The following is a 17,264-nucleotide window of genomic DNA, read 5'->3' as shown; positions in this document are numbered from 1 at the left end:
GTATCTTACAGCAAGAACTGGCAAATCTGGTGCAGTCCACGAGGAGGAGATGCACTGCAGTACTTAGTATCTGGTGTATCTTAGTATATTAGTATCTTAGTATCTTAGTACCAGCTGCATTGACTGTTACTTTGGATTTTCACCCCCCCCCTTTGTTCAGGGAAACATTATTCCATTTCTGTTAGTCACATGTCTGGGGAACTTGTTCAGTTTATGTCTCAGTTGTTGAATCTTGTTATGTTCATAATATTTACACATGTTAAGTTTGCTGAAAATAAATGCAGTTGACAGTGAGAGGACATTTCTTTTTTTGCTGAATTTATAAGTAGGGGTAACAGGATAAATAGACTTAGCTGTAGCAGCAGCGTATGTGGAGCAGTAGCAATGTGTGTGCGCTTATGTTATGAGTGTGTAGCCTGTAGAGTTGAAGTCGGAAGTTTACATACACTTAGGTTGGAGTCATTAAAACTCGTTTTTCAACCACTCCACAAATGTATTGTTAACAAACTATAGTTTTGGCAAGTTGGTTAGGACATCTACTTTGTGCATGACACCAGTAATTTTTCCAGCAATATTTTACATACAGATTATTTCACTGTATCACAATTCTAGTGGGTCAGAAGTTTACATACACTAAGTTGACTGTGCCTTTAACCAGCTTGGAAAATTCCAGAAAATAATGCCATGGCTTTAGAAGCTTCTGATAGGTTAATTGACATCATTTGAGTCAATTAGAGGTGTACCTGTGGATGCATTTCAAGGCCTACCTTCAAACTCAGTGCCTCTTTGCTTGACAACATAGGAAAAACAAAAGAAATCAGCCAAGACCTCAGAAAATAAATTGTAGACCGCCACAAGTCTGGTTCATCCGTGGGAGCAATTTCCAAATTGAAGGTACCACGTTCATCTGTACAAACAATAGTACGCAAGTAAACACCATGGGACCACACAGCCGTCATGCCGCTCGGGAAGGAGACGCATTCTGTCTCCTAGAGAGGAACGTACTTTGGTGTGAAAAGTGCAAATCAATCCCAGAACAACAGCAAAGGATCCTGTGAAGATGCTGGAGGACACAGGTACAAAAGTATCTATATCCACAGTAAAACAAGTCCTATATCGACATAACCTGAAAGGCCGATCAGCAAGGAAGAAGCTACTGCTCCAAAAACGCCATAAAAAAGCCAGACTACGGTTTACAACTGCACATGGGGACAAAGCTCGTACTTTTTGGAGAAATGTCCTCTGGTCTGATGAAACAAAAATAGAACTGTTTGGCCATAATGACCATTGTCATATTTGGAGGAAAAAGGAGGAGGCTTGCAAGCTGAAGAACACCATCCCAACCGTGAAGCACGTGGGTGGCAGCATCATGATGTGGGTGCTTTGCTGCAGGAGGGAATGGTGCACTGCACAAAACAGATGGCATCATGAGGCAGGAAAATTATGTGGATATATTGAAGCAACATCTCAAGACATCAGTCAGGAAATTAAAGCTTGGTCACAAATGGGTCTTCCAAATGGAAAATGACCCCAAGCATACTTCCAAAGTTGTGGCAAAATGGCTTGAGGACAACAACGTTAAGGTATTGGAGTGGCCATCACAAAGCCCTGACCTCAATCCTATAGAACATTTGTGGGCAGAACTGAAAAAGCGTGTGTGAGCAAGGCCTACAAACATGACTCAGTTACACCAGCTCTGTCAGGAGGAATGGGACAAAATTCACCCAACTTATTGTGGGAAGCTTGTGGAAGGCTACTCAAAACGTTTGACCCAAGTTAAACAATTTCAAGGCAAATGCTACCAAATACTAATTGAGTGTATGTAAACTTCTGACCCACTGGGAATGTGATGAAAGAAATAAAAGCTGAAAGAAATCATTCTCTATTATTTTGACTTTTCACATTCTTAAAATAAAGTGGTGATCCTAACTGACCTAAGATAGGGAATTTTTACTTGGATTAAATGTCAGGAATTGTGAAACTGAGTTTAAATGTATTTGGCTAAGGTGTATGTAAACTTCAGACTTCAACTGTGAGTGTGTGTTGGGATGTCAGTGTAAAGGCATCAGCATGCTTTAATTCAGCTGGCGCCAAACTTGGCTAGCCAAACCGAATGAATGTGCTCGCATATCCTCTTAAAAGACCTTCGCTAGAAAAAAAAAAAAAAAAGCAGCAATAGTACTGTTTGTCCATTTTGTAACGCAGTAGCCAGTATAAAAATTGTCCGGATTAATCTAAGATAACTCAAGAAAGACTCAAGAAAGCTGTCATTAATTCTAACTTTTTTTGTCGAGGAGATCTTAGTTGCGCAATTTTGCATCTGACTAGGATGTTTGGTGCAGTATATGAAAGACTGTGCATGAGAACGAGTCGTCTCTTGTTGAATGCAACAGGCACTTCATCGAAGAATCTCTACTGTTGACCAATCGCAGAGGAGGGGGCGTAGACTTCGGCTACCGACTTCAGCTTGCCTCTAGGAACAAAATGGTGCCCGAACAGCCGGGAAAAACCCTTGCCAAAGTCCAAAACGAACAAAAAAAAAACATAATAATATATGTATACGCGCCATTTTCCAAACTGTTTCATCTGGGAAGCATGCGGACACCTTACGTATGTGTGTGGGTTAGAGTCCAGTGTGTGTGTGTACAGAGTTAGTAAAATAAAGGGTCAATAAGCTAGTCCGAGTAGCCATTTGATTAGCTATTTAGCAGCCTTATGCCGTGGGGGTAGAAGCTGTTCAGGGTCCTGTTGGTTCCAAACTTGCTACCCTGGTACCGCTTCCCATGAGGTAGCAGAGAGAACAGTCAATGACTTGGGTGGCTGGAGTTAGTTGTTGGGGGGGGCCTTGCTCTGGAAACCGCCTAGTATAGATGGCAGGGATCTCGTCCCCAGGGATGTACTCGGCCGTACTCACCACCCTCGGTAGCGCCTTGCGGTCGGGTGCTTTGCAGTTACAGTACCAAGCGGTGATGCAGCCAGTCAAGATGCTCTCAATGGTGCAGCTGTATAACTTTTTGAGGATCTTTTTAGCCTCCCGAGGGGGAAGATACAGTTTTGAGTGTGGACCATGTTAATTCCTTAGTGATGTGATTAGCGCAGAACTTGCAGCCCCATCGATGTAGCACGACCTTCCCCTTCCTGTAGTCCATGATCAGCTCATTTGTCTTGCTGACATTGAGGGAGAGGTTGTTGTTCTGGCACCACACTGCCAGATCTCTGACCTCCTCTGTATAGGCTGCCTCATCATCGTCGGTGATCAGTCCTACCACCGTCATGTCGTCAGCAAACTTGATGGTTTTGGATTCGTGGGAGGCCACACAGTCGTGGGTAAACAGACTACAGGAGGGGCCTAAGCACACACTCCTGTGGGGCCCCCGTGTTGATGGTCAGCGTAGCAGATGTGTTGTTGCCTACCCTCACCGACTAGGGGTGGCCTGTCATGAAGTCCATGATCCAGTTGCGGAGGGAGGTGTTCAGTCCCAGCGTCCTGAGCTTGGAGGGCACTATGGTGTTGAACACTGAGCTGTAGTCAATGAACAGCATTCTTAAGTCGGTATTCCTTTTGTCCATGTGGGTGAGGGCAGTGTGGAATGCAATAGAGATCTTGTCATCTGTGGATCTGTTGGAGCGGGATTTGAACTAAGAGTGGGTCCAGGGTGGCTGGGATGATGGTGTTGATGTAAGCCATGACCAGCCTTTCAAAGTATTTCATGGCTATATTTGCGAGTGCTACGGGGCAATAGTAATTTCGGCAGGTTACCTTGGTGTTCTTGGGCACGGGGACTATGGTAGTCTGCTTGAAAAAAGTTGGTATTACAGACCGGGTCAGGGATAGGTTGAAAATGTTTGGGAAACACTTGCCAGCTGGTCAGTGCATGTTCCGAGTACACGTCCAACAGGGTTGGGGTCAATTCAGTTTTTACTCAGTCAATTAGGAAGTGAATTTACATTGTTTTGAGGAGTTTTGGACTTTGACTTGAATTGAAAATGGAATTGACCTCAACCCTGCTACCTATAGCCTACTAGCCAGCCACAACCAAACCTTCCAAGCTGCTCTCTCTTTTCTGTCTGGTATCTATATCTGGGTTTTTCATTTCTCATTGTCAGCTGTGCCACCCCGTTAAATTGAGTGGCAGTGACAGCTGAGAGCGCCTGTGGGTGTGTAAAACACAGCAGGCCACAACAAAATCCCAGGACTCCCTTTCCTCCCTCTCTCTCTCATAATCTTATCCGGTCTTGGCCTCCTCTCTTCAAAGAGGACAGGGGAGGACACTGGTCATGGTTAAGCTGCAGCGCAGAGATACACTCGGTGAATACTATAGACTAGGAGGCTTCTGGGCCTATAGGGAAAGAGTGTGGTCACATTGAAGAGTCAAGTCACAAACATTCAAATAGGCTGTTACAACTCCTTAATATGTTTAGGTTACTTTGTTGTCTGTGAAAGTGCAGAGGTAAAAGCACCACACACGCGTGCTGTCGTGATATGTGCATTAAGGTTTCTTGCGACCAGCAGAGTAACTTAAAACTAACCATATGGGTTTAGTTACGTGAGCAAGCCTGACAAACACACACACACACACACACACACATCCCTAGGATTTACCTATTGACCACAATTTCAAGAGACAGCTATGAAGTTCTCCGTAGTCACACATCTGGACATTGGTGATTGAGGGGCCGCACTTGCGAATATTAGAAACAGTTTGAATTGTTGAGTCTAAATCCTCATCGACCAAATAAAATCTTTGACATAGTTGCATGTGATAGAACAAGCTTTTTCAACCATCAGATAACCTGACATACTTAGCCCTATGCTGTTGCTAACCACACCAGCTGGACGTCCATTAACAAATTCTATAAAATCAGCCAATTACAAATGTCGACGAAGTTGGACAAGGGTCCTTACGGCACCATCTGCTAATCAAAGTGAATAAAAACACTCATTGTAGACACTATTTCACATTTCGACTTGTTTATGTGCACATCGGTTTATCTTTGGCTGGCTCTGCAGAGTCTACCTCTCCTCATGTGAGGAGATATCGATCAGCGCACAGCCCATGGGTCTCAGTCAATCAGCTGGTACCCCGCTTGCCCCACACTCTGAACTGACCAGGCACCCTCTGATTGGCTAGCTGCTCCTGCACTGGCTAGGCAGGCCTGATGCATGCTGTTGCATCCTTACGAAACAGGACACATTGCCGATGGCTGTAGCCTTCCAGCGCAGACCCGAGGTGGATGTACGTATGTTAATGAAGTGCGTGGGTAAAAGTGTGCGGCGGGGATCGAGTGTGTATTTACTACCGTTAGTGGTTATTTTTTTCCCTGTATTATTACATGTCTGTTTATATTCACACAGTCCTTTGTTCTATTTATCACTAGCAATGTTGTGCTATTGCTGTCAACACTGTATTCCCATTCATTTGCTCTGTTTATATTCATGTTATTACATGTAGAGCTACTCTGTTGTATGTATTGTATCCATGTACTGTACCAGTCAAAGGTTTGAACACACCTACTCATTCCAGGGTGTTCATTTTTTACTATTTTCTACATTGTAGAATAATAGAAGACATCAAAACTAGGCAATAACACATATGGAATCATTTAGTCCCCTCCTTCACGCATGACTCCAACGCTGTCATTGAGTTTTGCCGACGACACTACGGTGGTAGGACTGATCACCGACGACGATGAGACGACCTATAGGGAGGTCAGAGACCTGGCGGTGTAGTGCCGGGACAACATCCTCTCCCTCAACATCAGCAAGACAAAAGGAGCTGATCGTGCACTACTGGAAACGGAGGGCCGAGCCGCCCTTATTCACGTCGACAGGGCTGTAGTGGACCAGGTCGAATGCGTCAAGTCCCTCAGTGTCCACATCACCAACACAGTCGTGAAGAGGGCACGAAAATGCCTCTTCCCCCTCAGGAACAGTGGTGACCCGTCATTCAGAGCCCCATCTGTTTCGAGCCCCACATTTTTTGCTATATATATTTTTTGGGGGGTGGGGCTTGCACTTTTTGCATGTTGTTTTGGCATGAATACGTGTCACATATCAGTTTGTAAACAACGTAAGAAATTATATATGTATATCATTGAGTTAATAAAGCAGCATAAACATGGTCTCTTTTTTGTTTTCTTGAGTAAGGAAGCTCCAAAATGCAGGTGTTTCAGCCTAGCTCAGTGCTTTCTGTGGTGGGCCAAGGCAGCAGAAAATACAGAGTGTTGCGTCATGATTGGCTCAGTGTTCTGTCACTCACGGGGACTTTACGTCACTGCCAAGTGTAAGAAGAGACATAAGAAATTCTAACCCTTCGGCTGCTGCCATAGAAGTGCCGATCCAAAAAGGCTCAAGATCATTGGCCACAGATAAAATTACATAAAACATGATTTGATGTCGAGGGAAAGGGGGATACCTAGTCAGTTGTACAACTGAATGAGTCTTCCACATTTAACCCAACACCTCTGAATCAGAGAGGTGCGGGGGGCTGCCTTACATCGACATCCACGTCTTCGGCGCCCGGGGAAGTGGGCTAACTGCCTTGCTTGGGCAGAACGACAGAATTTTACCTTGTCGGCCCGGGATTCGATCCAGCAACCTCTCGTTTACTGTCCCAACGCTCACTAGGCTACCTGCCTCCCCACAGTAGCTTTGATTGGACTGATCATGTCAACATAATACTTTCACAATCTTAGCTAGCAGTCATCATCATAAATCAAGTCGACAATCTACTGGCAAATCCTTTTCATATGAAGAGAAATTATGGATAAAACGGTGCTCATCGGCCATTGAACAAACATTACACAACAAGTTGGAAATTGCAAATTCAACAAGTGGTTTGGAAGGAATCAGTCCTAGATGTTAGTAGCCCATGTGCCTCACCCTAATAATTTGGATTATTTACCCCTCTTAATTTCACCTACTGTTCTGAATGTTTTGCTGTAGCTTATAACCTGTTCTAGAGAAATATAATACTCAAATAGTGTAAGAGCTTTCATTGTCTGCTTATATGCCCCCTTTATTTATCCTACAGTTCTGACTTGGTCTACAGGGAGAGCACTGTTAGAACGGCCCATGTTCTGAATTCTGTCGCTGTACATTTCAAAAGTGCTAAACAAATAGTTATATTGACTAACGTTACGTCCGTCCTAGCTCGCTCATTGTCTTAATCAAAATTAGGGATTGCCTCTTATCCGCTTGTCGTCCCCTTATGCCATAGTTTGTACATCTCAATTGTCATTAGAAATGTGTTTAAGCAAGTCAGCCATATAAGCTGTTTTTTTTTAAAGGCAGTAAATTAGGCTGAATTAACGGTTTCGCTGCCAGACAAGGCGCCGCTGAAAGCCAGGTGTAGCAGTGGTAAGGTGTTGGGACAACTTTATGTGGGCACCGTTTTTCACCGTTATAGTGCAAATAATGTATTGTTTAGTGACTTTGCTGGCATGCATTCCACTTTATTTTTGCCCCACCAAGATTTCCATGCTAAAATCACCACTGCTCAGGATGCTGAAAAGATTTGGCATGGGCTGTAAGATCCTCACTGTTCTACAGCTGCACCATTCAGAGCATCTTGACTGGCTGCATCACCGCTTAGTATGGCAACTGCTTGGCATCTGACCGCAAGCGCTACAGAGGGTAGTGCGTACGGCCCGGTACATCACTGTGGCCGAGCTCCCTGCCACCCAGGACCTCTATAACAGGTCCTGGATGGCAAAGACTCCATTCACCTAAGTCACAGACTGTTCTCTCTGCTACCGCACAGCAAGAGGTAGCGGAGCCCCAAATCTGGGACCAAAAGGCTCCTGAATAGCTTCTACCCCCAAGCCACAAGACGGCGGAACAGTTAACCAAATGTCTACCCTGACTATTTGCATTGACCCCCTTTTGATTTGCACGAACTCTCTTGCCCCGGTTCTATGCACACTCACTGGCCTCCAACCACACACACACACTGATGCCACACACACACAATCACACTCTTCACATACGCTGCTACTCTGTTTATGACCTATCCTGATTGCCTAGTTACTTTGACCCCTATCTACATGTACTTATTACCTCAACTACCTCGTATCCCTGCACATTGACTCGGTACGGGTACTCCTTGTATATTATTTTATTATGTTACCATTTCCTTTTTCTTTGTTGCTAATTTCTTACTTTTTAACTCTGCATTGTTGGGAAAGGGCTCGTGAGTAAGCATGTCACGGTAAAGTTTACACCTGTTGTATTTGGTGCATGTGACAAATCCAATTCGATTTGGCTTGTTTTAGTTAATGGTAAGCGGGTAGGTGGTGGTGTCATGGGAGCTGTCAGTAAGAGCAGGGAGAGGTGACATTAAGAGAGAGAGCGAGAGAGCGAGCGAGCGAGCGAGAGAGAAGGATTGTCTAGATTGTTGTTTTCACAGTCTTGCTTTGACCACCAGACAACAGAAATAAAACAGCTGAACATAAGTATGTCAGTGGAAGGGAGGACAGTAGCAGGTAACCCAACTGTGGTTTGTGACAACTATGAGTTCCCATTGTAAACAATTCAATTGCAGTCATTTCGTTACAGATTTTTCTGTAATTCTGTTACTGATTTGGTAACAGAATTACGAGTTTTAATCGCTTATTAATTCATAAACAAACGTGACATCAGTAAAAACACAAACTAATTGGTAAGTCTACCTTTACTTGTTACTTCTGTGAACTTTCATCTACATGAGGGAGAGACATTTTGAAATATCTTTACGATATGTGGGTTTTTGGTAACAGAATTACAAGGCACAAGGCAATGCTTCTTACATTTTACAGAAGGCAAATACTTTCTCTAAAACTAAGGATGGTAAATGGTAAAAACTGTATATGCCTTTATTCCCCCCCCCCCCCCCCCAAAAAAATAGACTCTTAGCTTTAAATTTGTCACGGTCCTATTAACTTTACATGTTGAGGCTCATGGGTCCTCTTAGATAACGTACAGCACACAGGGAAATTAAATTAGATCACTGCACTTTGGAATACATTATCTATGACTCATCCAGGACTTCCATAATTCAGAATGAGATTAAACCCCTACACAAATCCGTTGAGATACGAGTCATAATCTGAAAAAGAGATTATCAGAACTTTATATGTTACATTATTTCGGCCTAGTATCTCATAAGCCAGGCATTGTGAGAAGTAGCCTACGTTACAAAATGCACCAGTGCAGAATTGACACAAATTGACCAGGTAATGATTTTAGAATTGCTAAGTACATGATGAGAAGGGTAGTTTTATCCATAATGGGTTTTCCACAAAGCTCTTAAGAGAATCACTAACACAATAAGGCCATGTTTCCAGGCAACAATGGATAAATCATCACAAATGAATGGCAATTCAATATTGCCTGAAATAGAAGAGAGCTTTGAATAGATAATGTGTGGATGCACGATAGAGGTGTTGGCTGAAACTCGATACAATCACAATCTAAACAGCAGCAACAGCAATGCTCACGACATGGTTCTACAAATTTTGTCGGGAGTTACATTGCAACAATCATTCTAGACCGCAACAGTTACGTTTGTTACCGTTGTCTATTACATTGCAACCGCAACAAACGGTTCAACATCAATCAACTATTGTAAACCAGCAGCAGCAGTAAATAAAATACTTGTTTGGCTGTTTATGATTTATAATCAAATGATTCAAGAAAGATACACCCTCACTTGACCAATAGGCAACACATAACCACTCCCTTGGTCTTCCAGCTTGGTTTGAGATTCAATATTTGACAGAAATTCAGACATTCAAACTTCAATAGCTCGCGAACGATTTGAGCTACCCATCTCAGGCTAGGCTCTTTATTAAGGAAAAAATGTTTACACTGCACAGGTCTTATTTCCCCAATTCGGACCGGAGTTTCATAAATCACATGGCAATGTTTAGAAAGCCTGGCACACCTTCAATGTAACTAGTTAGGGACCGTCAACAAAGTGCATGATCACAATATTTACGTTTCAATAGCTCCTCAACCACGCAATCTCATTTCAATTGTATATTATTCATTACATAGAAAGGCATATTGCATAGCCTTTAGTTCTCACAAAAATATTCCAACACACACACACACAACCGTTCAAAAGTTTGGGGTCACTTAGAAATGTCCACGCTTTTGGAAGAAAAGCACATTTTTTGGTCCATGAAAATAACATAAAATTTATCAGAAATACAGTAGACGACATTGTTAAGGTTGTAAATGCTATTGTAGCTGGAAACGACAGATTTTAATGGAATAGCTACATAGGCGTACAAAGGCCCATTATCAGCAACAACCCCTTTGTGTTCCAAAGACACATTGTGTTAGCTAATCCAAGTTTATCATTTCAAAAGGCTAATTGATCATTAGAAGACCCTTTGCAATTATGTTAGCACAGCTGTAAACTGTTGTTCTGATTAAAGAAGCAATAAAACTGGCCTTTTTTAGACTAGTTGAGCATCTGGAGCATCAGCATTTGTGGGTTCGATTACAGGCTCAAAACGGCCAGAAACAAAGACCTTTCTTCTGAAACTCGTCAGTCTATTCTTGTTCTGAGAAATGAAGGCTATTCCATGCGAGAAATTGTACAACGCTGTGTACTACTCCCTTCACAGAACAGCACAAACTGGCTCTAACCAGAATAGAAAGAGGAGTGGGAGGCCCCGGTACACAACTGACATTAGAGTGTCTAGTTTGAGAAACAGATGACTCACAAGTCCTCAAACGGCATCTTAATTAAATAGTACCCGCAAAACACCAGTCTCAACACCAACAGTGAAGAGGCGACTCTCGGATGCTGGCCTTCTAGGCAGAGTTGCAAAAAAAAAGCCATATCTCAGACTGGCCAATAAAAATAAGAGATTAAGATAGGCAAAAGAACACTCTGCCTAGAAGGCCAGCATCCCAGAGTTGTCTCTTCACTGTTGACGTTGAGACTGGTGTTTTGCGGGTACTGTGTGTTAATATAAGTAACATAATACAAATATCCCCATCAAAACCTGTCCATTTAAGCTAGAGAGATCTGTCATCCTTCTGCATTTGCGGTGGAAAGTGGCCAAGCTACAGCGACGTTTGTCAGACCATGAGACACCCCAAATATCTGACCGATATGACCCCACTGTGGAAAGGGGAGACTCTCACGAACACGATGATGTTCTCTGTTTTGCTCTACGACCCCTACAGGTGTCAAGGGATTCATCTGAAGGTAATCCATACAAATGAATGGAAGTATGGAGGCAGTTTTGTGCCAACAAAAATAAAAGGGTTAAATATGTGTCCAAAAGAACAGAAATATTTCCTGAGCTTTCCTACACTTCAAAATCTTTTAATTTTTTGACTGTCTTTTTTTCCTTTTATGAATGTGTTATTCAATGGGCTTGGGAGGTAATCTGTATACCGGGGAATTTGGATACAGCCAAGAGATGGTTTTTCCAATACCGTCAATATCATTGAAACTAAGTAAAAAAAAAAAAAAAAGTGAATATTTGTAGCTACTTAAGAAAATACCTGCATTCAATTTGTGCAATATGTGAGATAAAGAAGACTGCGTTCTTGATTTCACCGGTCACTATTGTTCATTATGAAGCTTGCCGGTAGTCCCCAGTCACGTGGTATTTGTTTACAAGCACAGAACGATGAGACACCGGAACCTTGTGATTCACTCACTGTTGTGCAGCACACACCAGGTGATCTAGTTACAGTATGGAATTTACAACTAAATGTTTGCAAGCTACACAGAACAAAAATATAAAACACTACATGCAACAACTTCAACGATTTTACTGAGTTACAGTTCATATAAAGGAAATCAATCAACTGAAATAATTTCATTGGGCCGTTATCTATGGATTTCACATCACTGGGAATAGAGATATACATCTGTTGGTCACAGATACCTTTAAAAAAAACTTAGGTTTCGTGGATCAGAAAACCAGTCAGTATCTGGAGTAACCACCATTTATTTGCCTATTGCAGCGCAACATATCTCCTTCGCAGAGTTGATCAGGCTGTCAATTGTGGCCTGTGGAATGTTGTCATACTCCTCTTCAATGACTGTCGAAGTTGCTGGATATTGGCGGGACCTGGAACACGCTGTCGATCCAGAGCATCCCAAACATGCTCAGTGGGTGACATTTCTGATGAGTATGCAGGCCATGGAAGAATTGGGTTATTTTCAGCTCCCAGGAATTGCGTACAGATCTTTGTGACAAGTGGCTGTGCATTATCATGTTAAAACATGAGGTGATGAATGGCACGACATAGCCATAGATAAAATGCAATTGTGTTCGTTGTACGTGACTTATGCCTGCCCATACCATAATCCCACCACCACCATGGGGCACTCTGTTCACAACGTTGACATCAGCAAACCACATGCCCACGAGGCCATACACACTGTTTGCCATCTGCAGGTACAGTTGAAACCGGGATTCATCTGTGAAGAGCACACTTCTCCGGCATGTCAGTTGCCATCGAAGGTGAGCAATTTCCCACTAAGTCGGTTACGACGCCAAAATGCAGTCAGGTCAAGACCCTGGTGAGGACGATGAGCAAGCAGATGAGCTTCCCTGAGACGTTTTCTGACAGTTTGTGCAGAAATTCTTCAGTTGTGCAAACCCACAGTTTTATCAGCTCTCCGGGTGACTGATCTCAGATGATTCCGCAGGTGAAGAAGCCAGATGTGGATGTCCTGCACTGGCGTCGTTACACATGGTCTGCGGTTGTGAGGCCGGTTGGACGAACAGCCAAATTCTCTAAAACGATGTTGAAGTCAGCTTATGGCAGAGAAATAAACATTCAATTCTCTGGCAGCAGCTCTGATGGACATTCCTGCAGTCAGCATACCAAATGCACGCTCCCTCAAAACTTGAGACATGTGTGGTAGTGTTGTTTGACAAAACTGCACATTTTAGAGTGGCCTTTTATTGTTCCCAGCACAAGGTGCACATGTGTACTGATAATGCTTTTAAATTAGCTTCTCGATATTCCACACCTGTCAGGTGGATGGATTATCTTGGCAAATGAGAAATGCTCACTAACAGGGATGTAAACACATTTCTGCACTAAATTTGAGATGTATATTTTTTTGTGTGCACATTTAACATTTCTGTGATCTTTCATTTCAGCTCATGAAACATGGGACCAACACTTTACATGCTGTGTTTATATTTTTGTTCAGTATAGATATCTTATACTTATTAGGATAATGGTCTAAACTGTGCTTAATGCTCTGCAGTTGTGCATTGGTTTGCTCAATTAATAGCTAGTTAGCAATCTAGCTAAGTGGTTAGTTACTTCCAAAATCAAGCTTAGCAACAGCAAGGCTCTTGATCAGTATCCCCTCATGGATCAAGAGCCTTGCTGTCTAATATTTGTTTTGTGCATGCATCAAACTAGGAGTAGCATTTTTTAGTCACTTGTATAACTTTATGAACTGGGGTGTCTGTCCTGTGAATACTTTAAGTCAGAGACTGTATAAAATGCTTGCAATGCGCTCGTTAGAACTTAGTTAGCATTCTCTATGGGATTTTAAATGTACATGTTAGCAATGCTAACCTTTGGATAACAGAGGATCTATGGGGTTTGAAAATAGTGGCCCTTGTGTTCAGTGCCAATATTACCAAGTGCCTTGGTCATGTGATCAAGGAGCTATTGAATTGTGAGAATTGTTTTAATGAAATTATATATATATATATATTTTAATAGAATAATTTTTTGACAAAACCAACGCATGTGCAGCATACCTCTATTTGTAAGGAATAATGAACAATTGAAATTATGTTACTAAGTCATGTGGTTGAAGACGTATTGACATGTCAATATTGTGATCATGTACTTTGTCGACGGTCCCTAACTGGTTGCATTGATGGTGAGTCACGCTGCTTACACCGTTACCATATGATTATAAAAAATAAGACCTGTGCAATTTTGTACAACTTTTGCCTTCGTAGAGAGCTTAACCTGAGGTATGTACATCAAATCGTTAACGAGCTATTGAAGTTTGAAGGTCCGAATGTCTGGCAAACATCGAATCTCAAACCCACGGTCTCCCAACGTAATAGCCTTTGCATGCACGTGACAGTGATTGTCACAAATATCATTATGGAAACAAGGTTAACTCATTACAATGTAACAACATAATACGCAAGTCATGTCAACCAGATACATACCGATAATTAAACAGGCTATGTCAAGCAGAATAAAAGGAATCCCTCTCGTCTCGAACATGATTGCGGCTTCTTCTCCTCAGCTCGTGGACACAGATAAGAAAAAACTCTCGCACGAGTCAATTGCTCCTTGGTGGTGTCGTTGTCGTATCCTTGAAAGCGCAGTAGCCAAACCTATCAGCAAACCGCAGATCTCAGACTAAAACTACACTTCTACCTAAAACGATTATTAAACCCCGTCAATCGAGTAGCCTACCATTGGAAGGCTACCCTAATGGCGACAGATAGCCTAGTCGCCGTAATTTGACACGGAATGCAGAGCCGATCTTCCCTTGGAATTACCGAATTATAGCGCGCATCGAAATTCCAATCAAAGGTAAATTAGACGGTCTCTGCCGTCTCATTCAAAATCGCTTGGCCGACAGCGTAAACTATTCGGTAGAGTTCTGTACCGGACTGCACACCAAGCCATGGGCACAGTGGGGTTTCATGATAGCAGCTGACGAGGATCAACAGAAGAGCCTATCGCCTGCTTGCCAGCACAATATGAGAACACTGGTCACGTCCCCTTTCGGTACCTACTCTAATAATCTGTCCCATTGCTGTGTTACTTTTCTCAGTTACTGTAGCAATGTTATTATGGTCCTTTAATAACTAATTGAGGAAAAGGCACACAGATATCAGGAAGAAAATAATCTACACAGGCTGTTTGATAGGTTAAATGCAAAGCATGGTTTGCAACACAAAGCTGTATTGGTTTTATAGATACACATTGCCAAGACATCTCATCAATATTGTATAGCTTGAATTTTTAACTCCGATGGAAATATATCATTTATCCAGAACATTTGATTGTGCTTTAGAAATCATAACCGGTAGTCGGGGCTGGTTCCAGGCCTTATTCCAAGCATAAGTGACTAATTTGGGTCTAAATGTACTATTGAGAGTAGGAATAGTAGAATACACCAGGTGCAATTTCTAAATTTGGTTGTGCATCAGCAGTTTGTCTCCTGTTATGTCAGTCATTGACAGTCATTCAATTAGCCATGTCAGCTAACAATTTTTTTAGATTGGTAGTTAGTCTAGCCAGCTATCTAAACTTGTAGTAATTGTGCCTGAGTACCAACCAGGCACGCAGGGCATGTGCCCAGGGGCCCTGACCTCCAGAGGGCCCCCATTGATTTTGTTAGTCATTCTCACTCGATACCATTATTAGGGTACTAGGGGGTAACTGCCCCCCCCCCCCATGTAATTCACATTAAGACCACAAGATCACCAAATTATTTCCCCAAAAATTTCCCTGGCTGCCGCTGCTCTTGCTCAACCAAAAATGTCCACTGTGTCATCACAACTTTTGGAGATATTTCAACAAAACAATTTTGTGGTAAGTTGATGTAACTTTTGTAAATTTTGAAAAAGTTGTAGCTATATTCCAATGAAGTTAGATCTATATATATTTTTTTAATATACAAGTAGGAAAGCCTTAAGATAAATAATCCACTTGTTTAGAGAGACAAATATAGATCATTTTTGAGTAAAGTAACGTTAGTAATATGTTGGATGAGTGTGTTGGGTTAAATGGGTTAAATGCACATACCAAACATTTATTTGTTTGTGGCAGCAATTCAACATTGGTCTTAGGGGATGCTAGTTACCCCCTAGTACCCTAACATGGCATGGGTCATTCCACCAATTCTGGGCCTTTTGAGAAGTGTAAATTTGTTTTTTAAATTTTTTATTCCACTAATTTTAACATTCGGTCATTAAAAGAGCACATGATCAACTTGACTATCATAAGTGCCTATTAAGTACCAAATAAAGTAAGAGGGTTGAACGTAACAGGGTTGACAGTTTCTTCTTAAATCAGCCATACATCTCCTTGTGGCAGGGTGAATCGAAGCATGTTGTGTGCTAAAGGGAGTGGCAAGCTTCACCCCAAAAAATGAAATTATTAAAACATTTCTAGTCTGTCTATCTGCATACATCTACAAGACCCTGCTAGGTAAAGTCCCCCCTTATCTCAGCTCGCTGGTCACCATAGCAACGCCCACCCGTAGCACGCGCTCCAGCAGGTATATCTCTCTGGTCACCCCCAAAACCAATTCTTCCTTTGGCCGCCTCTCCTTCCAGTTCTCTGCTGCCAATGACTGGAACGAACTACAAAAATCTCTGAAACTGGAAACACTTATCTCCCTCACTAGCTTTAAGCACCAGCTGTCAGAGCAGCTCATAGATTACTGCACCTGTACATAGCCCATCTATAATTTAGCCCAAACAACTACCTCTTTACCTACTGTATTTATTTATTTTACTCCTTTGCACCCCATTATTTCTATCTCTACTTTGCACCTTCTTCCACTGCAAACCAACCATTCCAGTGTTATTTTTTTTACTTGCTATATTGTATTTACTTGCCACCATGGCCTTTTTATATATATTTTTTATTTATTTATATATATATTTTGTTTGCCTTCACCTCCCTTATCTCACCTCACTTGCTCATATTGTATATAGACTTATTTTCACTGTATTATTGACTGTATGTTTGTTTTACTCCATGTGTAACTATGTGTTGTTGTATGTGTCGAACTGCTTTGCTTTATCTTGGCCAGGTCGCAATTGTAAATGAGAACGTGTTCTCAATTTGCCTACCTGGTTAAATAAAGGTGAAATAAATAAAATAAAATAAATAAAATACATGCATCATTCAAATAACGGAGTTTGATACACCTGGTATCGGATATGACTGAAAATACATTTTCTAAATGAGGGACAAATGTAAATTAATCACTAATCATCTCATTAAATACAGTGCATTCAGAAAGTATTCAGACCCCTTCACTTTTTCCACATTTTGTTACGTTATAGCTACAGCCTCATTCTAAAATGGATGAAAATATTCCCCTCATCAATCTACACACAATACCCCAAAATGACAAAGTGAAAACAGGTTTTTAGAATTTATTATAAATATAATATAGAAATACATTATTTACATAAGTATTCAGACCCTTTGCTATGAGACTTGAAATTGAGCTCAGATGCATCCTGTTTCCATTGATCATCCTTGAGATGTTTTTTACAACTTGATTGGAGTC

The 17,264-nt window shown here is 41.8% G+C and overlaps 1 protein-coding gene across 2 annotated transcripts in view; it reads right to left on the bottom strand.

Annotated features, from left to right (window-relative positions):
• Window positions 1-14,707, bottom strand: part of LOC129818814 (phospholipid phosphatase 1-like) — a 36,516-nt gene extending 21,809 nt beyond the window's left edge. Inside the window, exon 1 of one of the 2 annotated variants that reach the window (XM_055875072.1) lies at window positions 14,170-14,707. In XM_055875072.1, the coding sequence (XP_055731047.1) occupies window positions 14,170-14,227 (58 nt within the window). In that variant the 5' untranslated portion in view covers window positions 14,228-14,707. The remainder of the gene's footprint in view (window positions 1-14,169) is intronic. The other variant, XM_055875074.1, reaches the window with a different exon arrangement.
• Between the last annotated feature and the right edge of the window lie 2,557 nt (window positions 14,708-17,264).

This window comes from Salvelinus fontinalis, chromosome 21 (assembly GCF_029448725.1).
Source record: "Salvelinus fontinalis isolate EN_2023a chromosome 21, ASM2944872v1, whole genome shotgun sequence".
Taxonomy (NCBI): Eukaryota; Metazoa; Chordata; class Actinopteri; order Salmoniformes; family Salmonidae; genus Salvelinus; species Salvelinus fontinalis.
The sequence above is the reverse complement of the archived record's forward strand: the minus strand, read 5'-3'. Positions and strand labels throughout refer to the sequence as shown.